Consider the following 27741-nt stretch of genomic DNA (forward strand, 5'->3'; position numbering starts at 1 on the left):
GAGGGGGACAGAGAGAGAGAGAGAGAATTTTAACATTTATTTATTTTTTCTTAGTTCTTGGCGGACACAACATCTTTGTTGGTATGTGGTGCTGCTGAGGATCGAACCCGGGCCGCACGCATGCTAGGCGAGCGCGCTACCGCTTGAGCCACATCCCCAGCCCCAGATTTTCTGCTTTAAAGATAGATATTTAGGGGCTGGGATTGTGGCTCAGCGGTAGAGCGCTCGCCTAACACGGACAGGACCCGGGTTCCATCCTCAGCACCACATAAAATAAATAAATAACGGCATTGTTTTGTGTAAAAATAAAATAAAATAAAGATAGATATTTAGAGTAATTGAAGTTATAACTGATGTTATGGTCAAATGCTGTTCTTTAATGCTGTATGATTTCAGTAAGTGGTATATTAATAGGTTCAAGAAGCCTGAGAAAGATTGTGGAATGCGAGGTTTCTAGTTTCTTTTTTCTTTTTTTTATGGTAGGTACTGGGGATTGAATTCAGGAGTGTACTACCACTCAGTGTACTACCACTTCTTAATTTTTATATTGATCCAAGGTCTAGCCAAGTTGCAGAGGCCAGCCTTGAACTTGTAGTCTTCCTGCCTCAACCTCCTGAGTAGCTGGGAATACAGTCATGTGCCACCATGCCTACTTCTTCTTTTTTTTTTTTTTGCATTATAATTCTTAATACACATATATACCACAATTTTTCATATCGCTGTTTGTATATAAGGTATGTTGACACCAAATTCAAATCTTTACGTGTATTTTGTATGATAATGACTATCACATTCCACCATCCTTGCTAATCCCCTTCCCCTTCCCTTTCCCTCCCGCCCCTCTTCCCTATCTAGAAATAATCTTCCCATGTTCTCCCTCCCTACCCCTTATATCAGAGAAAACATTCGACATTTGTTTTTTGGGGATTGGCTAACTTCACTTAGCGTTATCTTCTGTAACACCATCCATATACCTGCAAATGCATGATTTTGTTCCTTTTTAGTGCTGCATAATATTCCATTGTGTATAAATGCCACATTTTTTTTTTTTTTATCCATTCATCCACTGAAGGACATCTAGATTGGCTCCACAGTTAGCTATTTTGAATTGTGCTGCCATAAACATTGATGTGGCTGTGTCTCTCTAGTATGCTGTTTTTAGGTCCTTTGAGTATAGTTGGGTCAAAAGGTAGTTCTATTCCCAGATTTCCAAGGAATATCCATACTGCTTTCCAAATTGGCTGCACCAATTTGCAGTCCCACCAGCAATGTATGAGTTTGCTTTTTTCCCCACATCCTTGCCAACACTTGTTTTTTGTCTTCATAATAACTGTCCATTTATTGATTAAATTATTTGTTTTTGGGTTGCTTAGCTTGTTGAGTTCTTTATATACCCTAGAGATTAGTGCTCTATCTGATGTGTGAGGGGTAAAAATTTGCTCCCAGGATGTAGGCTCTCTGTTCACCTCACAGATTATTTCTTTTGCTGAGAAAAAACTTTTTAGTTTGAATCCATCCCATTTGTTGATTCTTGGTTTTAATTCTTGTGCTATAGGAGTCTTATTAAGGAAGTTGGGGCTTAGTCCCACGTGATGAAGATCAGGACCTATTTTTTCTTCTATTAGATGCAGAGTCTCTGGTTTAATTCCTAGATCCTTGATGCATTTTGAGTTAACTTTTATGCATGTTGAGAGATAGGGATTCAATTTCATTTTGTTGCATATGGATTTCCAGTTTTCCCAGCACCATTTGTTGGAGATGCTGTCTTTTCTCCAGTGCATGGTTTTGGCACCTTTGTCTAATATAAGATAGTTGTAATTTTGTGGGTAGTCTCTGTGTCCTCTATTCTGTACCATTGGTCTACCAGCCTGTTTTGGTGCCAGTACCATGCTATTTTTGTTACTATTTCTCTGTAGTATAGTTTAAGGTCTGGTATAGTGATACCACCTGTTTCACTCTTCCTGCTTAGAATTGTTTTACCTATTCTGGGTATTTCCAGATGAATTTCATGATTGTTTTTTCTATTTCTATGATGAATGCCATTGGGATTTTCATCGGAATTGCATTGAACCTGTATAGTGCTTTTGGTAGTATAGTCATTTTAATAATATTAATTCTGCCTATCCATGAGCAAGGTAGATCTTTCCATATTCTAAGGTCTTCTCTGATTTTTCTCTTTAGGGTTCTATAGTTTTCATTGTATAGATCCTTCACCTCTTTTGTTGATTCCCAAGTATCTTATTTTTCTTGAGGATATTGTGAATGGGGCAGTTTCCTCATTTCCATCTCAGAGGATTTGTCACTGACCTACAGAAATCTACTTCTTTTTTAAAAATGTTTTTTATTTATTGATGGACCTTTTATTTTATTTTGTTTATATGTGATGCTGAGAATTGAACCCAGTGTGACACACATGCCAGGCAAAAGTACTCCCCCAGTAATCTACAACCCCAGCCCCTATGCCTACTTCTTTTACTTTTTATTTGATTTTTTAACATGATAGAATATCTTAAAGAAGATTTAGAATGTTAGAGCTGAAAAAGGAACTTTGCTTTTGTCTGTTATTGTGGTTTCCAACTCAGAACTTTTTTTATCCAAATAAAATCTTAAAACAGAAGGATAATTAGAACTTGTACAACTTGACTTGTTAAAAATAGAGATTGAGGCCTTAAATTGTGTGATCTTCCTACCACTCCAGGATCCTGAGAGAACAGAGCTGGAAGATGAGTGATCTTGTTTCAGTTTCACATTTTACAAGAGAGGGAATTGGTTGAGAATAGGGGAGCGGGGACAGACACACACACAGAGACATGACTTGTACAGGTAGTGGTAGTCCAAGACTGTTAATTTTCATCCTAGTGCTTTTTTTTTTTTTTTTAACTTATTGACCCTACTTATTGTGCTTAATGTAACACTTTATAGGGGAGTTTTGATCATTCTGAAGAAATCCTTAATGGCGAGTTGGCACGGATCATCTACAAAAATTCTATAAGCAAGATTAAAGGTAGGTGTCTTTTGGTGCTGGGGTTGTGGCAAAATAGTAGAGTGCTTGCCTATGTGGTCCTCAGCACCACATAAAAATAAATAAATAAAGATATTGTGTTCAACAGCAGCTAAAAAATAAATATTAAAAAATGGTAGGTATCTTTTGAACATTTATTTGTGGTAGGAAAGTGGAGCATTCTCATATTGAGCTAATTTTGTTAGCTAATTTTGAAAATTTCCACTGTAATATGTATAAAACTCTGATTGTAGGGATAATGTCCTGTATCTTTTACTTTTTAAATACTTTTTTGTCAATGGATGGATTTTTTTTAATTTATTTATATGTGGTGCTGAGGGGTAAACTCAGGGCCTCACACATTCCAGGCAAGCACTCTACCACTGAACCACAACTCCAGCCCAGAGTCCTGTATCTTTTTGAAAATGCTTATTTCTTCTAGACTATAATTGCACATTTTTCAGGAAGTGTTTTTTGTTGTTGTTGTTGGGGTACCAGGGATTGAAGTCAGGGCCACTTAATCACTGAGCCACATCCCCAGCCCTATTTTGTATTTTATTTAGAGACAGGGTCTTGCTGAGTTGCTTAGTGCCTTGCTTTTGTTGAGGCTGGTTTTGAACTCATGATCCTCCTGCCTCAGCCTCCCCAGCCACTAGGATTACAGGCATGTACAACTGCGCCCGGCTTCAGGAACTATTTTTCGAATACTTAACTTATTTAGATATTGGAAAGAAGTAGAGAACTTAGTTTGTTTCCTTATGCCCTCAAGTTTAGAATGAAAGTTAGAAGTGCTTGTGAATATCCCATAATATTAATAGTGGCATTGCTTGTTTATGGGGACTATAGGATCTCCCCCAGCCCATTTTTTTTTTTTTTCTCATTCTCAAAAAGAAAAAAAAAATAAAGAAAATCCACAACCAAAATAAGCTTCCTTCAGTTGGGGGAGTATGTAGGTCTGCAGTAGAACGTGTTTAGCATGTGTGAGTCCCTGGATTCAATCCCCAGACCTCTACCCTGCCACCCCCCATCCCCCCCAAAGAAAAAACAAAAGAACTAGTGTTCAGATGCAAGTTTGGGACCAGCCCCGGCAACTTGGTGAGATCTTGTCTCAAGGGAGAAAAAAAAAGGGAATGGGAGTGTAGCTCAGTGGTAGAGTGCCCTTTGTGAAGAATTTCTCCTCCCCTGCTTTTTAAATTTTAGGTGCAGAATTTCATGTGTCACTTCTCTCAATTGCACAGCTGTTTGATTTTGCCAAAGATCTACAAAAAGAAATTTATGATGAGTAAGTAAAATGGTAGAAAGGTGAATTATATCTATTTCTGATCACATGATAAAAATTTGAGTTTGGTTGTTTGTAAGGGAGGAAAAAGATACCATACTAGATCCTTGGAAGAAAGGCTAAGTTTTTTTTTTTTTTTCTTTTATTATTGACTTTATAGAAAGGCTAAGTTTTAAGAAAAATTTGTATGCTTTACATATTCAAAGAGTATGTTTTTAGAGAATTCTTTGACCTTATTTATTGACTTCCTTTTGGAAATAATTTGTCTATATTCAATAACAAATATATCCTAAGGCTTATATAAAAATCCTATGTCCTGCTGGCATGTGGCACATTCCTGTAAGTCAAGCTGGTCAGAAGGCTGAGGCAGGAGCATCATACTGAGGCTAGCTGGGGTTGTAGCTCAGTGGTAGAGTTAGACTGTGTGAGTCCCTGGGTTCAATCCTTAGTACCAAAAGAAAAACAAGAAAACCTGTGTTCTGTTGTCCTGGCATGTCTTTTGTTCATAAAACAAGAGTCGTATTTATAACTGTTCTTACTGGAATGTTGCAAGTAATTTTATTCTTAATGCCTGATTATATTGTCTAAGAATTTTTTATTTGTGCCAACTTTATATGTACTTCCATTCCCTGTGCTTTCCTAGGCTATAAGATGAAATGTGGATCAGTTTGTCCTTTAGATCTGTAGAGTTTTGGTAGAGAATTAGGTTGTGCTTTTTTCTCTGCCTCCATTATAATAACAGGAAATCCAGAGTTAGGATATAAAGCTGTCAAGAGCTCTTGGAGGCTTGTGTGGTCACAGATAACTGCTGTTTTGACTTTATGAGTTAACTTAAATGTTAACATTTGTCAGTAATGTCTGAAATATTATGAGACAATAAATCTGTGACAGCTTTGTTCCACTGATTATATAGTGAGTGAAGGTACTCTGGAGAGCAGATTGGGAAGTGGCTCTTAAGGTACTGCAGTTGTAAAGGTGTCTTGTGTACATTTTTAGACCATGTGGAACTGTCTCTCTGGGAATCCTGAGTTCCTTTTTGTGGACCAAATGCCAATAAACTGTATTTTTCAGCCTTCAGGCTATGCACACAGATGATCCTCTCACTTGGGATTATGTGGCACGCCGAGAATTAGAGATCCAGTCACAACCAGGAGATGAGCAGCCTCTGACAAAACAAGCCAAAGCAGTGGAGGTGGGCCGGAGGGAGGAGAGGTGCTGTGCTGTATATGAAGAGGCAGTGAAGACTCTGCCTACAGGTAAAGTTCTTTAAACCACCATGTGGTGTAGAAGTAACAGTATCCAAGTATGAGCAGACACTCCCCTTCCTGTTACCAAAATTGGCACTGGAAATCTCTTTATAGTACAGTTTGCAATGTGCCTGGCTTTCCAGCTTGTTCTTTCTCTGATGGTGGAAGTTGGAGCTTTTGTATACTTCCTCTATCTTTGCAGTCTTTATGTTCATTTGTTTGGAGGAATTGATACTTAGGAAATGATAATTCAGAAGAGTCTTTAGTTATCTTTTGCTAGAGATTTAACTTCTTTTATAATATTGGAGAATAAAGTTGGTGAGGATCTAAAACCTGGATAAAGCTTTTGAATTTTATGTTTCAAATGCTTAAAAATGCTTTCCCCCAGTATTTGAAATGTTTGGCTGTAATTCAAATAACTTTTTTTTTCAATATTTTTTTAGTTGTAGATGGACATAATATCTTTATTTTATTATTTTTGTGTGGTGCTGAGGATTGAGCCTAGTGTCTCACGTGTGCCGGGCAAGCACTCTACCATTGAGCCACAACCTCAGCTCCCAAATAATTTTCCATTAAGCTAGTTAAAACTTTTCTTCAGAGGCTTTTTCCCTTTGAAGAAAACACATGTGATGATTGTTGAACTAAGAGAATTGGAGATCTTATCAATGTAATGTGATTTTTTTCCCCAGAGGGCATGTGGAAATGTTACATCAATTTTTGCTTGGAAAGATTTTCTAAGAAGACGAGTAGTGAGTTCCTCAGAGGGAAGGTAAGGGCTTATATTTCATGGTTACAGTGACTGATTAGAAAGTGACTGTCTTCTATTTTTTTTTTTTTTCCTATCTTCCAAAAGAAGAACAAAAGCACAGCATTTTACGGGAGGGTGTGGGCCAGGTTTTGAAACTTCAAGCTTAACCACTTTCTCCTGACAGCCAGGAGGGTGGCCTGTCATTTTCAAGGTCTGATTTGGTTTGCCCTTATACTGCACACCAGGGTAGGAGGGGCCCTTTTCTTCCTGGGCTGTGCCCCATACAAATGATAACCTCCTCTAATGATGAGTGACACCATGATGCAGGAGCAACCAGTCCTTTCTCTGAATTATTAGAAATATGAAAAATTGTTTTTGTTTATATCAGTGGACAGAGGCCTCTGATGAGATCTTGGTAATAAACTGAGGAATTTTTCTGATTTTAGAGATTGGAAAGAACCATGATTTCATTCAGGAAGGCACATGAACTCAAGCTCCTTTCAGAATCCCAGTACAAGCAGTGGGTAAGAACATTGAGAGCACATTCACTGTCAGTTACATATACTTTATTTTTGTTGTTTTGTGCTGTTGTCAATGTGTTTTGTATGTATGGACTAATCTATCTTACACAACTGTGGCCATTTGGAAGATGGTATTTACATGTGGTTGTATTTGGTATATACCAAAATTGAAATCTGTAAAGGGGAGGGTATTATACAGTGGAAAGTACTTGAACAGAGAGTCTGAGTTTGTTTATTCACCCATCCTTTATTTATTTGTGATGCTGGTGATCAAATCCAGGGCCTTGTGCATGCTAGGCAGGTGTTCTTCCTCTGAACCTCACCCCAACCCCATTCATCCATCTTTTAATGAACATTTTTTTCCTGGCCCAGAGTAACCATTAAAGACAATGAGATGTGTTCCTGTATTTCAAAAGCCGACATTCTAGTAAGAGGTGCATTAACCCTCTATACTTTGAGTTGAGGGTAAAGAAAGTCCAGAATAATGTACTGTGGAAATATATAGTTTTAGATCAGGTTTTACTGCATAGTAGCTAGATGACTTAGAAAAACCACTTAACTTTGCTGAGTTTATTTGGTTTTAAAATAGTCATTTTTGTTTTTGCCACCTCACAAAGTCGTTGAGAGCATTGCATAAAGTAGTGCATGTGTTAATATAACTGTTCAGCAGGGGGAAAAAACAAAAATTTTTATATTTATTGAGTTTTTTATTTATATGACTTCTGCCTCTTTTTTATTTTTGGCAGGAGATGGGGCAGCATACCAAGGATTGAACTCAGGGCCACTTAACCACTGAGTCACATCCCCAGTCCTATTTTGTATTTTATTTAGAGACCGGGTCTCACTGAGTTGCTTACTGTCTCGCTGTTGCTGAGACTGGCTTTGAATTCACGATCCTCCTGCCTCAACTTCCCAAGCCACTGGGATTATAGGAGTGTGCCAATACACCTGGCTTGCCCCTTTTGATCAATATTATTTTTATGTAATTGTAATGAATGTTTTACTATTTTGTATTGTGTTCTGTTTTGTATTGTGTTCTATTATTTTTGCATTAATATTTCCCCCAAGATACTAGGTAGTATAACCTGTTATATTATTCCAAGGCTGAGATACTCTTCTCCTTTTAAGAAAATCAGGAAAATCCCAGGGCTGGAGTTATTAAGTGTTGGAAAGTCATTCACAGTACATAAATTCAGGTGGCCTAAGACTATTACCTTGGCAGTCCTATTCTTCTGTTATCATCTTTCTTATATTGTTTACAACTCTGGCTATTTCAAACATTTTTATAATACTCAAATCTCTGAAGTTGCCTTTCCTAAGACTACCACCTCAGCCATCATTGATGACCTTACTTTTAAAGAGAATCCCTTAGAGTACTGCCTAAAAGTTAAATGCCCAGCTAATTCTACACCCATTCTTTTTCCTGATTGTTCTCCACAGAATCTCTATTCTTTAACTTGGCCCCTATCAGTATTTCCAGGCTCATCTTCCAATCCTCTGGTGTGTGTCCTACCCTCCAGTCATACTGAACTTGGATTTCCTTTCATCTGAGCCATCTCTGGCCTCTTGCTAGTTGGGAAAGCCTTCTCTTTTTCTGGAGGTCTTGTGTTCATTTGGTTAGTACGTATTTCTGTTTTAAATCTTGGCGTAAATGCTCCTTTTTTTGAGTCCTCACTGGTAATTGCCAAAGGTCTAGTTGGTGTTTCTGGTTTGTACTCCTGTAGCAGGTGATTCTTTTTGTCATGGCACATGTCAAACTGTCTCTTTTGGTAGGCTGTCTTTTTAGGTAGTCTCTCTGTAGGCAGTAGGAGTATAAATTAAATCTAGCATATAATATGGGTGAACTGTTTATTGCCGTTTACTCACTCTTTCACAGTTCTGTAAAGTTGGAATTGTTTTAGGTTTTTTTTTTTTTTTTTTCCCCTCTCTCTTTTTGGTATCTGGGATTGATCCCGGGGCATTGAACCGCTGAGCCACATCCTCAGCCCTTTTCTTATATTTTATTTTGAGACAGGGCCTTGCTAAGTTACTGAGTCTGGTTTTGAACCTGTGATCCTCCTACCTGAGCATCCTGAGCTGCTGGGATTACAGGTGTGTGCCACTGCACTTAGCAGTTTTTTTCCTCTATTAAAACTGTGGAATCTAGGGTGCAGTAGTATATACCTATAATCTCAGCTACTTGGAACAGTGAGATAAGACGATCACAAATTTGAGACCAGCCTGGGCAGTTTAGTGAGACCGAGTCTCAAAATAAGTAAGTGCTAGGAATATAGTGCAGTGGTAGAGCGCCCCTGCTTTCAATCTATGGTACTACAAAAACAAAAATATAAATAGTGTGGATATAAATCTTTGAACAGATAAGGTTTCCTTCTTTTATTTGTCAGGCCATATTTGTTAAAGTTCAAAACTTTTAAAAGATGAAAACTTCTATGACTTGTTACACAGAGGTAAATTACATTTTAGAAAAATTGTAATGTAATGTATCCAACTCCGTTTGATTGAATACATCTATTTAATTACTGTGCCCCAAATATTTATTTTATCTTTATTGACTTTTATATTCTGGTGAGTGTGGGCACCAGTCTAAATCCCTGCCCCATGCCATGCTAGGGATTGAACCTGAGGGGGTTACACCACTGAAGTACATCCAGTCCCCCAGCTGCCCCCCGACTTTATTTGATAAGTCTTTGGAATTAAGTCATTATGGCCCAATTTGTGTGTGTGTGTGTGTGTGTGTGTGTGTGTGTGTGTGTGCGCGCGCGTGTGTGTGTGTACTGGGGTTTGAACCCAGGGGTGCTCTACAACTGAGCTAAACCTCAGCCGTTTTTAATTTTTTATTTTGAGATAGGGTCTTGCTAAGTTGCCCAGGCTGGCCTCAAACTTGTGATCCTTCTGACTCACCCAACCTAGTAGCTGGGATTACAGGAATATGCTCCTACACACCAGCTTTTGTCCCTGTTTTTTTTTTTTAATATTTTTTTAAGTTGTTGATGGACCTTTATTTATTTATATGCAGTGCTAAGAATTGAACCCAGTACCTCACACATGCCAGGAAGGTGCTCTACCACTGAGCTACAACCCTTGTTCCTGTTTTTCTTGATTGTCTTTATGTTTAAGAGTAGGAAAAGGAAGAGGAATTCCAAATTGTTCTCTTTGGGCCTATTCAGCAGCCAGGGTAAAAATTTTAGTGGAAAGGCTGTTGAAATTATTGTCTCACATGAGGTCTTTGTCTCTATTTATATATGTTATTTATGTTTCAGTAATTAACTTTTCAGTAATTAACTTTGTCTTAGATTGAGTTGTTGCTGCCCCGTGACTTCTTTACGGAAGCTCTGGAGGTGGCAGAAGCTGGGATTGAATTGTTCAAGGAGTCCGTGACAATGTGGCAGATGAAGCTGCAGGTGCTGATTGCCTCAAAGAGCCCTGACATAGCCATGTTTGTTGAAGAAGCTTTTGTGCACCTCAAACCCCAGGTCTGAGTTGGGTCTTTCATGTTTCATTCTGTTTGGGAAACCTGTTAAGACTTTAGCCAAAGCTCCCCTTTGAATACATATTTGCTGAGAGCTGACCCTAGAGTGACATTTATTGTAAAGTGGTGATGGTTTGAGGGATCAGTAGTAGAATTCATTTCATTTTTTTCTTTCTTTTCTTTCTTTCTTTCTTTTTTTTTTTTTTAATACAGGGGATTGAACCCGGGGGCACAACCCCATCACTTTTTTGAATTTTATTTGGAGACAGGGTCCTTAGTTGCTTAGGGCCTTGCTGAGTTTCTGAGGCTGGCTTTGAACTTGCCATCCTCCTGCCTCAAGTTCCTGAACTTTTGGGATTATAGGTGTGCGCCTGCCACCATGCCTAGCTTCAACAGCTTATTTCTAACCCTTATTTGAAAATTGGCTATATTGTATAAAACTTTCTATTCTGTTTAGATATCTTGGAACAAGTGATAAATTTGATACAATATTATCCTCACTTGCATCTAAAGCTGAACATTGACCTGACTTTTAATTGAAAATATATTTCTAATCTTTAAAGATCAAAACTTAAAACTATACAGTAAATCTTTTTATATCAGTGAGGAAAATGTACTCCAGAAGGTAAAATGGGAAAAACACTATTTTACTGCTCATTTGTGTTTGCTTTTGGCAAGTGAGTGAAAAATCAGCCTTGATTAGTTAGTTCTTGTGTTGTGGGGCCTAGAAAGCAGAGCCATGGCCTGGGTAGCTGTGGGTTGGACTGGCTGTCTGCTGTTAATGGTTTAAGTAACTGAATGATGATTGATGATGACAACTACAGGAAGTATTCCCCAACAGAAGGGAACTAAAATTAGCAGGAGAAGATTGCTCTGGATGACTTAGAAGGCTGTCTATGTTCTGACATGCCAATTCTTGCTGGGCAATGAGAATTCCCTCATTGTTAGGACAGACTAGAAATGAATCCATAGTTTGCATATTGATTGTCTTAGGAGGAACCCATCTTTATAGTGATAAATTTTCAGAGCATAGTGCTGAATGATCCTTTTCTAACATTTTTTTTTTTTTTTTTTAAATTGGGAGCAGGTTTGTTTGCCCTTATGGATTTCATGGGCAGAGTGGAGTGAAGGTGCCCAAAGCCATGAAGACACAGAAGCAATCTTTAAGGTATAGTTCCAAGTTTTAAGTCTTGTGGTTTGGGGAATGGGCTCACTAGTTGGAGGGTTCTTTCATCAGCGTATGTCCTAAAGCCCCATTAAATAGCCTGGGGTGGTTCTGGGAAAATTTGTTTTGTTATCTATAAATTTCCTCATACAACTTGTTTCTTTTTTCTTTTACATTGTAGAAAGCTATTTTAGCTATCACAGGTACCAGCTCAGTAACTCTGAAGGATAACTACTTGGATTGGGCATATCGAATTGGTGGCAACAAAAAGGCCAGAACTGTGTTTAAAAGGTACTCACAAACTTTTATAGCCCTTTCTACTCTCTCTACTCCATGGCCCATCATAGCCAAATTGTATGTATCACAAATAGTATCTGAGAAAGTAATCCAAGAGACTTTTTAAAAAAGTAATGCTTCCTTTTACTGCTTTTGAACAATAAAAGCAATTAAACCTGTTTGACAGAGAAAATCAACAGGTGATTCATTGTAATCCCATCAAAAGAAAAACGACTGTTAATATATTTTAGAATTTGTTTCTTATGTAGTTGAGGTTAAACTATAATCATAGTTTTGTGTTCCACCTTTTCCTCTTTCAGTATACATTCTTCATTAACATTTATTAAAAACCACTCTGTGGATTTGGTATAATTTCTTTGGCCATGGTAATACTGCTTGATGAACATTTCCTTGGCAGTAGTATTTGTCCATAAGGGAAATTATTTCCTTAGGATGTAGTCTTAGAAATGGAACTATTGGCCTCCAAAAAGATCTTAAGATATAGTTGGGGAAACTTTAGACTCCAAATGTGAGAAAGAGGAAAACAGAAAGAAAAGTGAGTAGGAAAGACTTTGGTGGTGAAGGGGAAGTCACTAAAGGTTGAGAGTAGTCACTGGGTCTAGATCTTGCAAGGAATTACAGCAAACCCCCTCTTTTGGAGGCACTGCCCTGGGTATTTATTTTTATTTATAAGAAGTAAAAGGCATCCTGTCACTGTGGAAGATGACATTTTTACATTCTATTTTAGTTTACAGGAAAACCGGCCATTTTCAGTAGATTTTTTCAGGAAAATGATCCAGTTTGAAAAGGAGCAAGTAAGTATTCTAAGCATGACTTGCCTGGGAAAATGGGCTAGTAGTTACTAATCTATGGCAGCATCTCATTGTTTTAAAAACTTATTATAATACAGTATAAATTTCTGGTATAGTATAAATTTCTGGTTCCACTGGGTGTGGTGGTGCATACTTGTAGTCCTAGCTACTTGGGAGGCTGAGGCAGGAGGATTGCAAATTTGAGGCTAGCCTGGACAACTTTAGGGAGACCCTGTGTCAAAATAAAAAATGATGTAGCTCAGTGGTGGGGCACTCCTGGATTCAATCCTCAGTACTGTGGAGAAAGAAAAGATATTTCTGGTTTCTTGGTCCAACCCATTTTCTATAGAGCTAGTAGGAATGGTATCAGCAGAGGAGAAAGTAACTGTTTGGAGAGTAGAAAACTTGGACGTCACTTCTGACAGGAAGCCTTACCTACCATTCTGGATGAGGGACTGCTTCTGCTTTGCTTTCATAGTGTGGATGGTGAGGTACAGAGTGCAGACTCAATTACTATTCCTGGTGTTTTTAAATGGAACTTGTGAGCCAGAAGAAAGGATAGGAGAGTCGCATTTAAAAAATAATTCACAAAAATCCTAATGTATCTGTAATCCCATCACATTAATATAGCCTACTATTATTTAATATCTTAATTCACATGCACTTGGTTTTGTACTGTTATATTTTGGACTTAGGTGTCAAATGAGAGATCTCCTTTTATAGACACATTCCTGTGTTTTTATAAGTATCACATTTTTAATGGTTGTAATCCTTTTTTTTTTTCCTCTTTTCTTTTGTTACTGGGTATTGAACACATGGGTGCTTAACCACTGAGTCACATCCCCAGCTCTTTTTTATATTTTATTTTGAGACAGGGTCTCACTGAGTTGCTTAGGGCCTCACTAAGATGCTGAGGCTGGTTCTAAACTTGTGATCCTCTCTCCTCAGCCTCCTGAACTGTTGGGATTACAGGCTTGTGCTACCTGTGCCCTGGTGCTGAGGCTTTCTTTGAACTTTCAATCCTGTCTGAGGCTCCTGAGCAGCTGGGATTTTAGGCATGTAATGCTGTGGCCAGCTCTAATGTAATTCTTAAACCTGTAATTTTCATATCTATTCCATTATATATAGATTCTTACCTCTCTCTCTCTTTTTTTTTTTTTTTATATATTGAAAACACTGCTGCAGAGATTGTCTTTATGTAGTTTTTTTCTTTTGAGTTACTGATATAAATTTCTGGATTGGAGGCATATTATGTATGGTTTTATTATATTGCCATATTATAGTTCTCCAAAAGAATTAGGCTTGGGCTGGGTTGTGGCTCAGTGGTAGAGTGCTTGCCTCGCATGTGTGAGGCACTGGATTCGATTCTCAACACCACATAAAAATAAACAAGTAAAGTAAAGCATTCTATCCATCTAAAACTAGAAAAAAAAAAAAGAATAATTAGGCTTATTTATAATAAGATATACTGCATCCTTGTTTCCTTTTAGCTTCTCCAAGTATCTAATTTTGCTTTTTCTCTTTTATTTTGGTACTTCACTTGGTATTTTTTTTTTTATTTGCATTTTCAAAGTTACCTGGGCATGTGGTACATGCCTATAATCCCAGCCACTTGGGAGGCTGAGGCAGGAGGATCAAAAGTTCAAAGCCAGCCTCAGCAACTTAGCAAGACCTTGACTCTACATAAAATATAAGGGCTAGGGATGTGGTTCAGTTCCCCTAGGTTCAATCCCTGGCAACCCCCCCACCCCCGAAAAAAAAGTTACATTGTTGTCTGAGTCAAGTGTCTATTCATGTTCTACAGTATAGTACAGTCTTATAATACTAGAGATAGTTTAATATCATCAAACAGCCAGACTTTGTATTAACATTTGCCTTAGGCAGACCACTTAGTTCTAAGCCTCACATCCTCATCTATAAAAGGTCCTTATACCTTTTTCAGTGGTATGAGAGTTATAGGGCCTAATAGGGATACTATGTAGAAAGGACTTTGCATAGTGCCTTGACCATTAGGAACCCTCAGCAAAGTATGATTCTGTTTTTTTTTTTTTTTTAAAGCATATGAGGTTAAATTGACTTCCTGTAATCTAATACAATCTCAGTGAAGTGAGATTTTAATTAGGAAGATTTTGGTTTTTTTTTCTGTGCTGCTAGGAATCTAACCCAGGAATTATACATGCTAGACAACTGCTGTGCCCCTGAGGTAACTCTCCAGCTCAGGAAGTAGTTATTTTATTATACAAAAGGATTTTTAAACTGAAGATGTCAAGTCTACTGTGAAAAGAAAGCAAAAGGGAATGTATTTTTAAAAATAGGTGAAGAATTAGCAGTTATTGATTGTCTAAAATTAGCGGTTCATCATTAATCATTACTTTAATACTTATCATTAGGTTCATCATTAATCATTACTTTAATACTTAGAGTTGCACTAAGAAGTACAACCCTTGTTTTCCATGTGAGAAAATATTGACAGAGGGTTTAAAACACTTGTTGAAGGTTAGCCAGGTATGGTGGTACATGCCTATAAGCCGGGCAACCAGGGAAATCAGCTGAAGCAAGAGGATTACAAACTTGAGGCCAGTCTCAGCAACTTAGGGAGCCCCTATCTCAAAATAAAAAATAAAAAGGACTAGGGATTTGACTCAGTGATAAAGCACCCCTTGGTTCAAAAATCCTCATACCAAAAAAAAGAAAACCACACAAAAAAACCCCCCAAACTTGCCAAGGGTCATATAAATTTGTTTCTTTATTTTACTCTTAATCATCCCCCAAGCCTTTCAAATGTTTCCTGTGAAGCCTTTCATGTTTCCCATTAACTCTACTGTCATATATAACTAAAAAGAACAAAAAAAAATAATAATTATTTTTCAATTGTAGTTGGACACCTTTATTTTATTTATTTTTATGTAGTGCTGAGGATCGAACCCATGTACTAGGCAAGTGCTCTATCACTGAGCCACAACCCAAGCCTCGAGTAGAATATATTTTGACATATCATACATACATGGAGTATAACTTCCCATTCTTTTTTTTAATATTTATTTTTGGACACAATACCTTTATTTTATTTATTTATCTTTTATGTGGTGCTGAGGATCGAACCCAGGATCACACGTGTGAGGCGAGCACTCTACTGCTGAGCAACAACCTCAGCCCTAACTTCCCCTTCTTATGGTTGTACATGATGTAGAGTTACACTGGTCATGTATTCATTTATGAACATAGGACAGTTATGTCCGGTTCATTCTATTGTCTTTCCTATGCCCAACCCCACTCCCTTCTCTTCATTCCCCTTTGTTTAATCCCTTACTGAAAATTTATTAGACTTTTTTCCATGCCACCAGAGCAAGGTGTTTTTACGAATTGACATTGACTTCACTCTGGTGGGTAGTGCAGAAAAAAGTTACAACAATGTAACTTTTTTCTGGGTAAGTTGACAACTAGGCTGATTCATCTTATACCCTGACCCTCCTTCCCCTTCAAATATCTAACAGATGTTAGTTGTTAACTCTAAGTTTGAAATGAACTTGTGATTTTATAACTAGGCTTTTGTGGCAAAATTGTCTGATTGTTTTTGTTAGGAATCCTGCAAGATGGCAAACTTAAGAGAATATTATGAGAGAGCTTTGAGAGAGTTTGGATCTGTAGATTCTGGTAAGTAAACTTCAGTTATGGACACATAACTGAAGAAGTGTTGGCTTCTGCAGTCTGTGACCTGTGAATAGGTCACAACAGTGTTTAGCTTTTTTGTATCATGGCCTTTGAATAGCACTTGATTCCTTCCCCTGCCTTCTCCCTTGCCTTGTGTACAAAAACTTATTGGACACATAGTTTTACTTAAAATTTTAAGTTTCCAAGAATCCATAAGTTCTTCTCTTAAGAACTCTGGGTTACAGAAAGATATGCTTGGTTAGGTTTTCTTAAAAAAAAAAAAATGTAGTGGGGTATAGTGATGCATATCTGTAATTCCAATCACTTGGGAGGTTGAGGAGGAGGATTGCCCTGTTACTTGGTGAGTCTCTGTCTCTAAAAAAAAAAAAAAAGAAAAAAGAAAAGAAAAAAAAAAAAAAGAGGGCTGGGGATATAGCTCAAGGATAAAATGCCCCTGGGTTCACCCCCAGTTCTAGGAACAAAAAAGGTGGGGGGAGGGGTAAGGAATACTTACTTGTAAGGAATAAGTTCATAATGGAGGTGATTAGTCATAGTAGTAGGGAGGGAGGATAGGGCAAGATTGATCAATGGGTACTAAGTTACAGTTTGATAGGAGCACAGTAGGGTGACTATAGATAATAGTAATGTACCACATATTTCAAAAAGCTAGAAGAAACAATATTGAAAGTTTTCACCATAAAGACATGACAAATGTTTGAGAAGATATGTATAACCTCATTTAAACATTGTACTATGCATGCATGTATCAAATGTTCTGTTACCCCATTAATACATACAGTTTTTACATATCTATTTGTTTAAAATTTTAAAGTAAAAAAAAAATAACTTGTCAGAAGAACAAAAAGGTGTGGGAGTTAGAGCTGATGGTAACATGGCTGTCAACTACACTGCCCATTTGTAAGAATTGCACAACATACTTCTGGGCATAGTTTTGTCATGTAGAATATGTGGCTTTATTTATAAATACTGACAAGTATAGTTATTAAACTCACATTTTAAAAAACACATTAGCTCCTACTGGTTTTCTTTTTTAAAGTTTTCCCCCATTTTTTATTGGTGTATTATAGTTGTACATAATGGTGCGATTTGTTGTTACATATTCATATATGCACATGATATGACAGTATAATTTGGCCAATATCATACCCCAGTATTTCCTCTTTCTCTTTTCTTCCCTTCCCAAGTCCCTTTCCTTTCTTCTACTGATCTCACTTCAATTTTCATGAGATTCCACCTACTTTTCTTTTTCTTTTTCCTCTCCAGCTTTCCCATATGAGGCAAAACATGACCCTTGACCTTAAGTTTGACTTATTTTGCATAAATTCATGGTTTCTAGTTCCATCCATTTTCCAGCAAATGACATAATTTAATTTTTCTTTATGGCTGAGTAAAACTCCATTGTGTGTGTGTGTATTATCTTTATTCATTTGTCTATTGATGGACTCTTAGGCTAGTTGGTTTCATAGTTTGGCTCTTGTGGATTGTGCTACTATAAACATGGTTATGCAGGTATTGCTGTAGTATGCTGACTTTAATTCTTTAGGATAAATACTGGGTAGTGGTGTAGCTGGGTCATATGGTGATTTGAGGAATCTTCAAATCCATAGTGGTTGTACTAATTTACAATCTCACCAACAATCCCTGCTGGTTTTCAATAGACTGTATGTGGAGAAATGGATGAAAGCAGCATTTTTTGCTAACACAAACAAATTTTATTAAGCACAGTAACAAGGTTATTTGTGAATTGATTGAGGTTACTCTTGCCTTGAAAGAGACTTTCAACAAAATCTTCCCTTTTAAAAAATCTTAGTATTTTTAGTTGATTAAATAACATAGGCTGTCATGATTAATGGGAAGGTTTTCTATTAACCAGAAAACCCTTTTCCTATACCTTCATGTAAAAAAGCCATGAGAAGTATTGCTTTATATAGGGCTCTAGGGAAATAACAGGAGTTAAGTTTCTTAGAAATTTTGAATCAATATTAAATAATTGCCTAAAAAGCCTTGTAAGTTGTCTAACTATGTTTGCAGTAATTTTTTCCATTCCTTTTAAAGATCTTTGGATGGACTACATCAAAGAAGAATTGAATCACCCACTTGGTAGACCTGAGAATTGTGGGCAGATCTATTGGCGAGCCATGAAGATGTTGCAGGGAGAGTCAGCAGAGTTGTTTGTAGCCAAACATGCTATGCATCAGGCTGGACATTAGTGAAGAGAAGAATACAACGAACTTTGTAAATCCTCTTGCAAGCCTCCTGGACACTTTTGTATTATGAATCAGTCTCTAAATTGAGGTGACAGATAAAATGGCTGATTGATTTTGAGATGTTTTGTGTTGTGTTAATCTTTAGTTTCAGGAAAAAGAACTGCTTCTTGAATGACTATTGGTTGAGGCCAAACCTACTAGTTTTTTTTTTCCTCCTTCCTCCTGTACTGGGGATTGAACTGGGCGGGGGGTGGGGGTATACTCTACCACTGAGCCACATTCTGAGCCTATTTCCCTCCCTTTTTAAACAAAAAATGAGACAGGATTTCACCAAATTGCTCAGGCTGACATCAAATTTGTGATTCAACTGCCTCAGCCAGGATGCTGAGTAGCTAGGATTACAAGCATGTGCCAAGATACCTGGCAACCATAGTTCTTAAATGTTTTTCAAAATATATGGAAATCCTGCACTGCGTTGTATTTATTATTCCAGGTCAAGCAGACATACTTCTAATCTAGACGTAGCAGCCAGTTAAAATGAAAGAGGACATATGGTTTTATCTGTTCTCTCTTTACTGTGAAACTATATGTGATACGCATTTGAAATATGGATGAAATAGGGTAGTGAGAAGTTGAAAACTCCTGTAATCCAGCTTAAGTTGGATTTAGTAATTTGATTTTCTTTTTCAGAATTGGATTTATATTTTTAGATCATTCCAGAAGTATTTGAGTTCTTATCATTTGCACAAAAGAAGGAAAGCTGTGGGGGATAGAGGTAGGGGTTGGAAAAAAGCATATCCAAAGAGAGCTGGTTGGAGCAGCAGAGATGAAGGTGCTGGAATTTGAGTGGGGCAGGGGGAAGTCCTTTAAGAAGGTTAAAAACTATAAACGTGTTTTATCTGTCCTAAGGATAGATAAGCAGAGAATTGTTTGTATTTGTATTGGGGAGGCAACCAAAGGGCAGGGTAGTGGATTAGAGTGGCAGAGAAGTATCTCACTGGGGAGACCTGGAAAGATGACTTTGGGCAGAAAAGGGCATTCTGGGAGCAGGGGAGAGAATTGTTTGAATTATATCATTTAACTTAACATTGTGATACCACTGGGAGAAGCATTCAGTGCAGTCTCACTTAATAGTACATTATTATCCTATGTCATTAAATACCCTTAAAACATTTTAATTAATTTGTAACATTCCATTATAAAAATAGCCCTGATTTATTTTATTAATCCTCTGGTTGGACCTTGTCATTATATATTTTATAAATGCTTCTGATAGAGATTTTTGTCATTCTTTGTTCACATCCATGATTGTTTTCTTTAAGAGACCGAATTTCTGGTATGAGTGGAATTTCTGGATCAAAGGATATATTGTAGAGAATATTGATATGTATTGCCATTTTGCTCCTTTCAAGCAGTATGAAAGTGGCAATGTCCTTGTTTGCACTAGGTATTATAATTTGTATTTTTGCCATTTTGAAAAGTGACAGTTTTGACATGAGTTTTTCTGATTAATGAAGTTAATGTGTTTCTCATCTTTCATAATATTTTTAAATTACTTTTTCTAACTAATTTATAAATTTAAGAAATATTTTTATTAGTTGTTCATGGACCTTTATTTTATTTACTTTTTTACATGTGGTGCTGAGAATCGAACCCAGTGCCTCGAACATGTTAGACAAGCGCTCTTCCACTGAGCCACAACCCCAGCCCTAACTTATAAGTTTTTTAATATGTTGAATGCCAATCTTTCCTTTGTTCTTTGTTGCAAATAATTTTATGTGCAGTTCTGTTTTAGAAATGCGTTTAACTAGTTTTCCAGCGCTGTTTGGCCATTTTTCTCTCTGCTGATTTCTGATACTACCTTTAGTATATATTGAATTTCTATGCCTATTAGAGTGTTTTGGGACATTTATTTTGGGCTTTTGTGCTCTTACATGTTGTTTGCTTGTCATTTCCTTTAAGAAAAATTTATTTCTCAAGTCCTGGGAAGTTTAACTTTCTAAATTTTACATGGCATCCTTATTTTAAGAGAGATACATGCTAACCCATAAGATAGGGAAAAAAGAAGTTGGGTTACCCCGGGATCATAACATCTTTGTATATGGCTGTCAGTGTTGCAGGTTATGAAAATGCTAGTTCACCTAGAGTTGTATGTAGGTGTGGTGGCCATGTGTGACAAAGTAATTCAGATTCTCATTCATACTGGCCATGTCTTTCCTTTTTTTATATATTTATTTTTCAGTTGTAGGTGGACACAATATTTTTATTTCATTCTTATGTGGTGCTGAGGATGGAACCCAGTGCCTCACGTGTGCTAGGTGAGCACTCTACTACAGAGCCACAACCCCAGCCCCATACTGGCCACATTTCAGGAGCTTAGTAATTTCTACCATGCAGAAGATGCTGTTGAGCATTGCTGACTAGAGCCTGTGCAAACTCACGGGTCAGCAGAACAGAACATGTATTGATTAGTTGCATTTCCTTTTCTATAGGAAAGTATATAAAATAATATTGAATATTATGTGTCAATTTTAAGTTTTTTCAAATGCTTTATGTCACTTACAAACATATTGAGGGAGATGAAGAAAGGCAAATGTCCCCAAAGACTGTCATAATGTTGCCTGGTAACTGAGCTGGGTGTGGTGGCACATGCCTGATCCAGTGACTTGGGAGGCTGAGGCAGAAGGATCGCAAGTTGAGGCCAGCCTTGGCAACCTAGTGGGACCATTTCTCAAAAAATAAAAAACACTGGGGGACTTAGCTCAGTGGTTTAGCACCCCTGAGTTCAATCCCTAGTACCAATAAATAAATAAATAAATAAACCTAGTGGGACCATTTCTCAAAAAATAAAAAACACTGGGGGACTTAGCTCAGTGGTTTAGCACCCCTGAGTTCAATCCCTAGTACCAATAAATAAATAAATAAATAAATAAATAAATAAATAAATAAATAAGTAAAAATAAAAAAAAAATTAAAAAAATGGTGAGCAAGGAATCCAATTTTCATGTCGACTGGTAATGTGATCACTCCTTGCATTGATGTGTTAGAATTTAGTCATTGCTGGAGGGGGCAGGGCGTGGTGGGGGGTCCCAGTGAAGGCTGCTTTATAGTTGGGTTTTGGGAGGGGGGGATGTCAGGCCTTGCTCGTTGCCGAATACCACATTATTTGCTCAAGGGAAATAGACTGTAGACTACCAGACTTTGGACATTAAAAGATAAGACTTCCTGTCAGATTCTGCTGTCACAGGAGACGGTCTAGGGTTTTCGGGCCTCTATTGTGTCCAAACATTGTAGGAATTTGTTGTTTTGATCATCTATCCTGGTTTGTAATGGATTAGCTTTATTGATAAACTCCAAGTGAGGACTTACTGGGCTGCTGAATTGCCTTATTTATTTGCGGATGGATAGGTGACAGTACAATTCTAGCCTGAAGTCTAGGGGAGACCTGTGAAAGGATATGGAGTGAAATGTGAGCTCAATGGCATTCGCAGGTTGTGGGTTGTTTTGTTTTGTTTTTTTTTTTGCTACTGGGGATTGAACCTAGGGCCTTGCACAACTGAGCTGCATCCCCAGCCCATCAATAACATTAAGTGTTTTGACAGCTGGGCTTTATGTCCTATCTGGTAATTTCGTGTTCTAACGGGAATGGAGGTGTTGAAGCTGAAATACATCCAGCATGGCTGGGCAGGGATAACACTTGCCATGTCGGACCCCAGCTAGTCGTCCATCTCGGCTAGTTGTTCCCAGAATCTGCACCCGGGATTGGACTGTTTCTGGCTCCGCGTGGGGTAGGTGGGCAGTGTCTACCCCCGCGGCGGGCCCCGCCCCCTGCGCCGCCCCGCCCCTGGCTTCCTGGTGACCCCTGTCCCGCCCCGGTCGAGAACACCCGCGGCTGATTGGCCCCTCTGCGGCGTATCCTCGAGCTGGCAGTCGGGCCGGCGCGTCACGTGGCCGCGCCGCGTCCCGGGCGCCGAGCCGCGGGCAGCCGGGCATGGACCTTCAGGCGGCCGGGTCCCAGGCTCTGGGGGCCGCCGGGCCGCCGCGGGGCACCCAGCTGCAGAGCGCGCAGGAGGCTCCCCCTAGCCCGGAGGTGAGCTCCCCGCCGGGATCGGACGCAGCTACTGCCAGCGGCCCGGGGCGGGAAGTTGCGGGGCTCGCGGGGCGGTGCCGGGCGGCGACAGCGGAGCCTGGGAAGCGCCTCGGGCGCTCGCGAAGGCTGAGCGCCGTTTGGGCGCGCTAAGGCTGGAAACTGCCGGTGGACTGGCTGCCGGGCGGGGAATCCCAGGGCGTGGGTGGGCGCGTCGCAGGGCTGGGAAGGCTGTGGGCTTCGGGGCGCCTTTGCATACTTGGTAAATGGGAGGTGATGCTGATGAACGAGAGCTAGGGCCCGCCGCCGGGGGCCTGGGCCAGGATCTGGTGAGGACAACGAGGAGAGGGGCTTTACCTTGGGAACCTCTGTCTATTGGTGGGCATGCTCAGCTAACCTAAGCACCTGATGATGTCACATGGGCACTCTTTTTTTTCTATTTAATGAAATCAAAAGGCCCGTTTGACGCAGATTTTCCAGAAACTTGTTTTCACGTGCGCGCCAGAAAGCACCGTTTTTTTCCCAAGACCATTCTTACAGTTATCACCTGCTTTTTGAGGGAAGAACCCTCTCTTTAGGGCTATTTACCCAAGCAACTAGCATTGTGCCTGGAACATACAAACGTATATTAATTGGATGGATGAATGGAATGCTTATCTAAGCATCAAAGGTGGTATAAATGTTATGTCATTATTGTAAGCCCCCTGCAGGGTCAGAACAGTGACCCCCAATTTCTAGGGGTCATATTCTGAATGAATGGTGGAGCTAGGATTGAAATCAAGTCTAATTATAGAGGTTGTGAACATTTTTTTTTTTTGAATATTTATTTTTTAGTTTTTAGGTGACACAATATCTTTATTTTTTTATTTTTATGAGGTATTGAGGATTGAATCCAGCGCCCCGCACATGCCAGGCGAGCCACATCCCCAGCCCAATATTTCTTTTTTTTTTAAATTTTAATATTTATTTATTTTAGTTTTCCACATACACAACATCTTTGTTTTGTATGTGGTGCTGAGGATTGAACCCGGGCGCAGGCATGCCAGGCGAGCGCGCTACCCCTTGAGCCACATCCCCAGCCCACCAATATTTCTTGTTTCATTAGAAAGCGGTCTTGGAAGCCAGGTGTGGTGGTACGTGCCTGTAGTCTCAGCTACTTGGGAGACTAAGGCAGGAGGATCAGAACTTCCACGCCAGCCTTGGCAATTTAGTAAGACCCTGTCTCAAAAAATTAAAAAAAGTGCTGGGGATATAGCTCAGTGGTAGAGGAATGGTGAGGAGACAGGAGTTTGATAGAAGGAATTGTTAACTAGATGTGAAGTATTTTAAGTATTTGAAAAGGTAAAAGGTAAAAAGTGCACACAGAGGCAGCAACTGCAGGAAATAGCTGCCAACCCTGTGACTGAGGGAACAGGGATAATGTCGAAGATTAAAATTTATAAGTTTAGAGTATAGGCTTTTTGGGGAGTGGGTACTGGGGATTGAGCTCAAGGGCACTCGACCATGAGCCACATCCTAGCCCTGTTTTGTATTTTATTTAGAGACAGGGTCTTACTGAGTTGTTTAGTGCCTCGCTTTTGCAGAGGTTGGCTTTGAACCTGTGATCCTCCTGCTTTAGCCTCCCAACCGGCTGGGATTATATGTGTGCACCACCGGCCTAGAGGATAGGCTTTGTAGAGCTGCAATGCCAGCCTTTGGTCATGGGGCATTGCTTCAGCTGGTGTTAGGGTCCCTGAGCTTGAAGGAGAGGTCTTGGGATGAGGCTGGCCCTGCAAACCTGGCAAAACTGGCAGCCGGATTCAGTGGCTGCTTTGGGCTGGCACTCCCAGTGCCAGGGGAGAAACAAGGTGCTTCTCTTGCCATCCCTGCTGATTGTACCAGGACAAAGCAGAAATGTGGGTTGAAGGTCCCAGCCCTGCACCAAGGCGGGGAGTATTGGAGGGTGACTTTGGAGCTGGGAGGCGGTGGCTTTCTACTGGGCATGTCCAGATACCCAAGTCCCTGGTAATTATTTCTTCTTCCTCAGGCTGGCTTTGGCACAGTGGACCACCTTGATCAGGAGAGAGAGACTGATGCAGCCATGGATCGACTAGGCAAGTAGACAGCGGAGATGGGTGGATGTCGGGAGAGAGGGAACAAAAGAGAGAGGACAGTCTGTTGTGTCTCGTTTGCCTTTCCTGTTAGTCGGTCCTGTGGGCCATTGAGTTGCCTTCTCTGCCCAGTGTTTCAGCAGTGTCCTCATTTGGAAGCTATTACTAGAGCTTCCATGAGGGAAGCTTCTCAAGTTCTATGTCCTTAAATATGTCACTGAGCCTCTCTTCATCTTTAAAATGGGGCTAATAGTACCTACCACCTAGGGTATTCTGAGGAGTGGGGAGAGGATCCCAAACTGTCCTGTCTAATATAGTCCACTAGCCACTGATGCTCGGTGAAGGTAAGTTAAATAAAATGAGAAATTTGGTTCCTTATGTACACTGGCCACATTTCACGTGCATAGTAGTCACATGTGAGTAGTGCTATTGAGCAGCACAGATAATAAAACATTTCCATCAATGAAGAAAGTTCTGGTGAATGCTGCTGATCTAGATCGAGCTCATAACATGTATATTCACATTTAGCACAGTGACAGTGTTGTACAGTCATTACCATTGTCTAGTTCCAGAACATTTCATCACCCCAAAAGGAAATCCTGTAGTCATTGAATAGTCACACTCTATTCTTCCCTTTTCTGAGTCCCAAACCATTAATCTGCTTTCTGTCTCTTATCAATTTACCTATTATGGATAGGCAAATGTGAGTCAATTATAAATGGAATCACAGAACATGTGGTTTTTGGTGTCTGGCTTCTGTCAACGCATCGTAATATTTTCAAGGCTTGTTCGTGTTGCAGCACGTATCAGCACCTCAGTCCTCTTTATGGCTGAATAGTTCCATGCATGGATAATACCACATTCATGTATCATCGTCCGTTGGTGCACATGTGAGGTGCTGTCTGCCTTTTGGTGATTGTGAACTGTGGTGCTGTGAACATTCTTGTTTTGTTTAAAACCTGTTATCAGTCCTTTGGGGTATATATTTAGGTGTGGAATTGCTGGATCATATGATAATTCTCTGTTATTGAGGAATCAGCTAAGTACATTTTGGCTCAGTTACACATTTAGGAATTGGCAGATGAGATTTGAGCCCAGGCAGTCTGGCTCCAGATGCCATATTGTGAATATTACCTTGTTGCTTTGAGCAGTTGTTCTTTATTTATTTATTGCATATATATTTAGTTGTAAATGGACACACAATACCTTTATTTTCTTTCTTTGTTTTTTTTTTTTTTTTTTTTTTTTATGCTGGAGATTGAATCCAGTGCCTTGTGCATGCAAGGCAAGCACTCTACCAGCTGCCGCTGGGATGGGTTCTGCTTTTCTGCCTGCATTTCCCCAGTGCCCCTTTTACCTGCACTCACCCCTGCCATGCTCTTTGAGGCTGAGGGGAGGAATTGAAAAGCAAAATTCAATGTAAGCTTGTATTGTGAAAGCGTATCATTTGCCAGAGTCACTTTGGTGTGGTGACGTGTCCACCACCTGCTACTGTGAACTGTGCTCAGCTCCCTGTGCCAACTGCAGAGCCCTGATGGTCTTGTTGAAGACAAAACATCGACTCTGCTTCTAAAAACATAAACAGAATAATATTTTTGTAGGTTCCCAGGTGACTAAAGAGCCCCGTACACTTGTTTTACTGCCCTCTTAGTAAGTCTGCCAAACATTTTTCAAGCTCACGAGCAGGTCTTCTCTGGTTTGTCAATTTTAAGACCTTCCTTTTGTGGATTTCTTAGCCAGTGGAGCACAGAGCATCCCTAATGACATTCCTACCCATGGCGATGGCACACATTCTGAAGAGGAAGGCTTTGCTGTGGAGGAGGAGGAGTCTGATGGGGAACTGAATACCTGGGAGCTGTCAGAAGGAGCACACTGTCAGCCCAAGGAGCAGGCAGCTGATCTTTTCAATGAGGACTGGGACTTGGAGTTGAAAGCAGATCAAGGAAATCCTTATGGTAGGTGTGGAGTTTCTGGGGTGCTAACAGTTTAAAAGAGGAGTCCATATGTAAGAATTCTGTCTCTGATTTGTTACAGGTCAGAAATTTTTGTGACAGCTGCTTTTTTATATCAACTACCCTCCTAATTTTTCAGTGGACTCCATAATATAGCACTTTATTTTCACATGGAAAAAAAAGTTCCTTTCTAGAAATCTTTGTATGATATGATCTTTGTATACCTACCCCCTTGCTTCCTCTCCACTGCTTAGAACCTTGGATTGTTCAGAATGACCGTGGATGCACTTATTCAGAAGGGTGCAGTGTGTGTGTCTGTCTGCACTTATGTGTTATTATAGAAAACAAATCAAGTGTCTGCCCCCTAGGCATTTTTTTTTTAAATTTGTTTTTACCCTCCTTCTTTCCTTCAGTCTGGATTATTTTGTTTTGGTACTGGGGATTGAACCACTGAGCCACATCCCCAACTCCTTTTATTTTTGATTTTTATTTTGAGACAGGGTCTCATAAGTTGCTTAGGGCCTTGCTAAGTTGCTGAGGCTGGCCTCAGCTTCCTGAGTTGCTGAGGTTACAAGTGTGCACCATCGTGCCCAGTGTTTAATCTTTTTTTTTTTTTTTTTTAAATATTAGCTGTAGATGGACACAATACCTTTATTTTATTTATTTATTTGTATGTGGTGCTGAGGATCAAACCCAGTGCCTTACACATGCTAGGCAAGCACTCTACCACTGAACCACAGCCCAGCCCTTAAGTCTGTGTTTTGAAACTGTCTGCAGATGCTGACGACATCCAGGGGAGCATTTCTCAAGAGATCAAACCTTGGGTATGCTGTGCCCCACAAGGAGACATGATCTATGACCCCAGTTGGCACCATCCACCTCCACTGATACCCCACTATTCCAAGATGGTCTTTGAAACGGGACAGTTTGATGATGCCGAAGATTGAATGTGGAGTTTTCTGCCTTATGGGTAGGTGGGTCCTCTCAATCAAGATCTCTCTTCCTGTCTTTGAGGTGAGATGTCCTAATTGAGACAATGTTCCTAATGGTTCCTGAGCCTGGGGTACGCAGACTGGTATGAAAATAAGGTCCCACTGTTCTCCCCAGCTCTGTTGTTTCTGTTGTTTGTAAGACTCCTCCTTGGGATGTGTGCGTTTTCGTGTCTGTGTCAGGAGGACTTGTGTTCTTTATAAATAAAGGTAGGAAAAAAGTCAA

The 27741-nt window shown here is 39.5% G+C and overlaps 2 protein-coding genes across 5 annotated transcripts in view; both read left to right on the forward strand.

Moving 5' to 3' along the window:
- The window catches only part of Utp6 (UTP6 small subunit processome component), a 34614-nt gene extending 16099 nt beyond the window's left edge, over positions 1-18515 (forward strand). For 2 of the 4 annotated variants that reach the window (XM_078042503.1, XM_005327797.5), the window contains 11 exons: positions 2923-3004; positions 4202-4283; positions 5352-5536; positions 6217-6296; positions 6722-6799; positions 10090-10269; positions 11353-11433; positions 11612-11721; positions 12455-12521; positions 16100-16172; positions 18246-18515. In XM_078042503.1, coding sequence (XP_077898629.1) covers positions 2923-3004; positions 4202-4283; positions 5352-5536; positions 6217-6296; positions 6722-6799; positions 10090-10269; positions 11353-11433; positions 11612-11721; positions 12455-12521; positions 16100-16172; positions 18246-18400 — 1173 coding nt within the window. In that variant the 3' untranslated portion in view covers positions 18401-18515. Of the gene's footprint in view, positions 1-2922; positions 3005-4201; positions 4284-5351; positions 5537-6216; positions 6297-6721; positions 6800-10089; positions 10270-11352; positions 11434-11611; positions 11722-12454; positions 12522-13466; positions 13601-16099; positions 16173-18245 lie in introns of all 4 variants that reach the window. The other 2 variants (XM_040269152.2, XM_078042504.1) reach the window with 2 other exon arrangements.
- A 3813-nt stretch (positions 18516-22328) lies between these two features.
- Coprs (coordinator of PRMT5 and differentiation stimulator) lies at positions 22329-27741 on the forward strand. Its single transcript, XM_078042505.1, has 4 exons — positions 22329-22487; positions 24511-24581; positions 26315-26529; positions 27304-27741. The coding sequence occupies exons 1-4, from the start codon at positions 22389-22391 to the stop codon at positions 27471-27473; spliced, it is 555 nt and encodes a 184-aa protein (XP_077898631.1). The 5' UTR covers positions 22329-22388; the 3' UTR covers positions 27474-27741.

The sequence above is a fragment of the Ictidomys tridecemlineatus genome, chromosome 3, assembly GCF_052094955.1.
Source record: "Ictidomys tridecemlineatus isolate mIctTri1 chromosome 3, mIctTri1.hap1, whole genome shotgun sequence".
Lineage (NCBI taxonomy): Eukaryota > Metazoa > Chordata > Mammalia > Rodentia > Sciuridae > Ictidomys > Ictidomys tridecemlineatus.

Coding starts and splice junctions, on each gene's coding strand:
- Coprs (XM_078042505.1), top strand. CDS start 22,389: ATGGACCTTCAGGCGGCCGGGTCCCAGGCTCTGGGGGCCGCCGGGCCG. Junction 24,582..26,314: donor GCCATGGATCGACTAGGCAA/GTAGACAGCGGA, acceptor TTTCTTAGCCAG/TGGAGCACAGAGCATCCCTA. Junction 26,530..27,303: donor AGATCAAGGAAATCCTTATG/GTAGGTGTGGAG, acceptor AACTGTCTGCAG/ATGCTGACGACATCCAGGGG.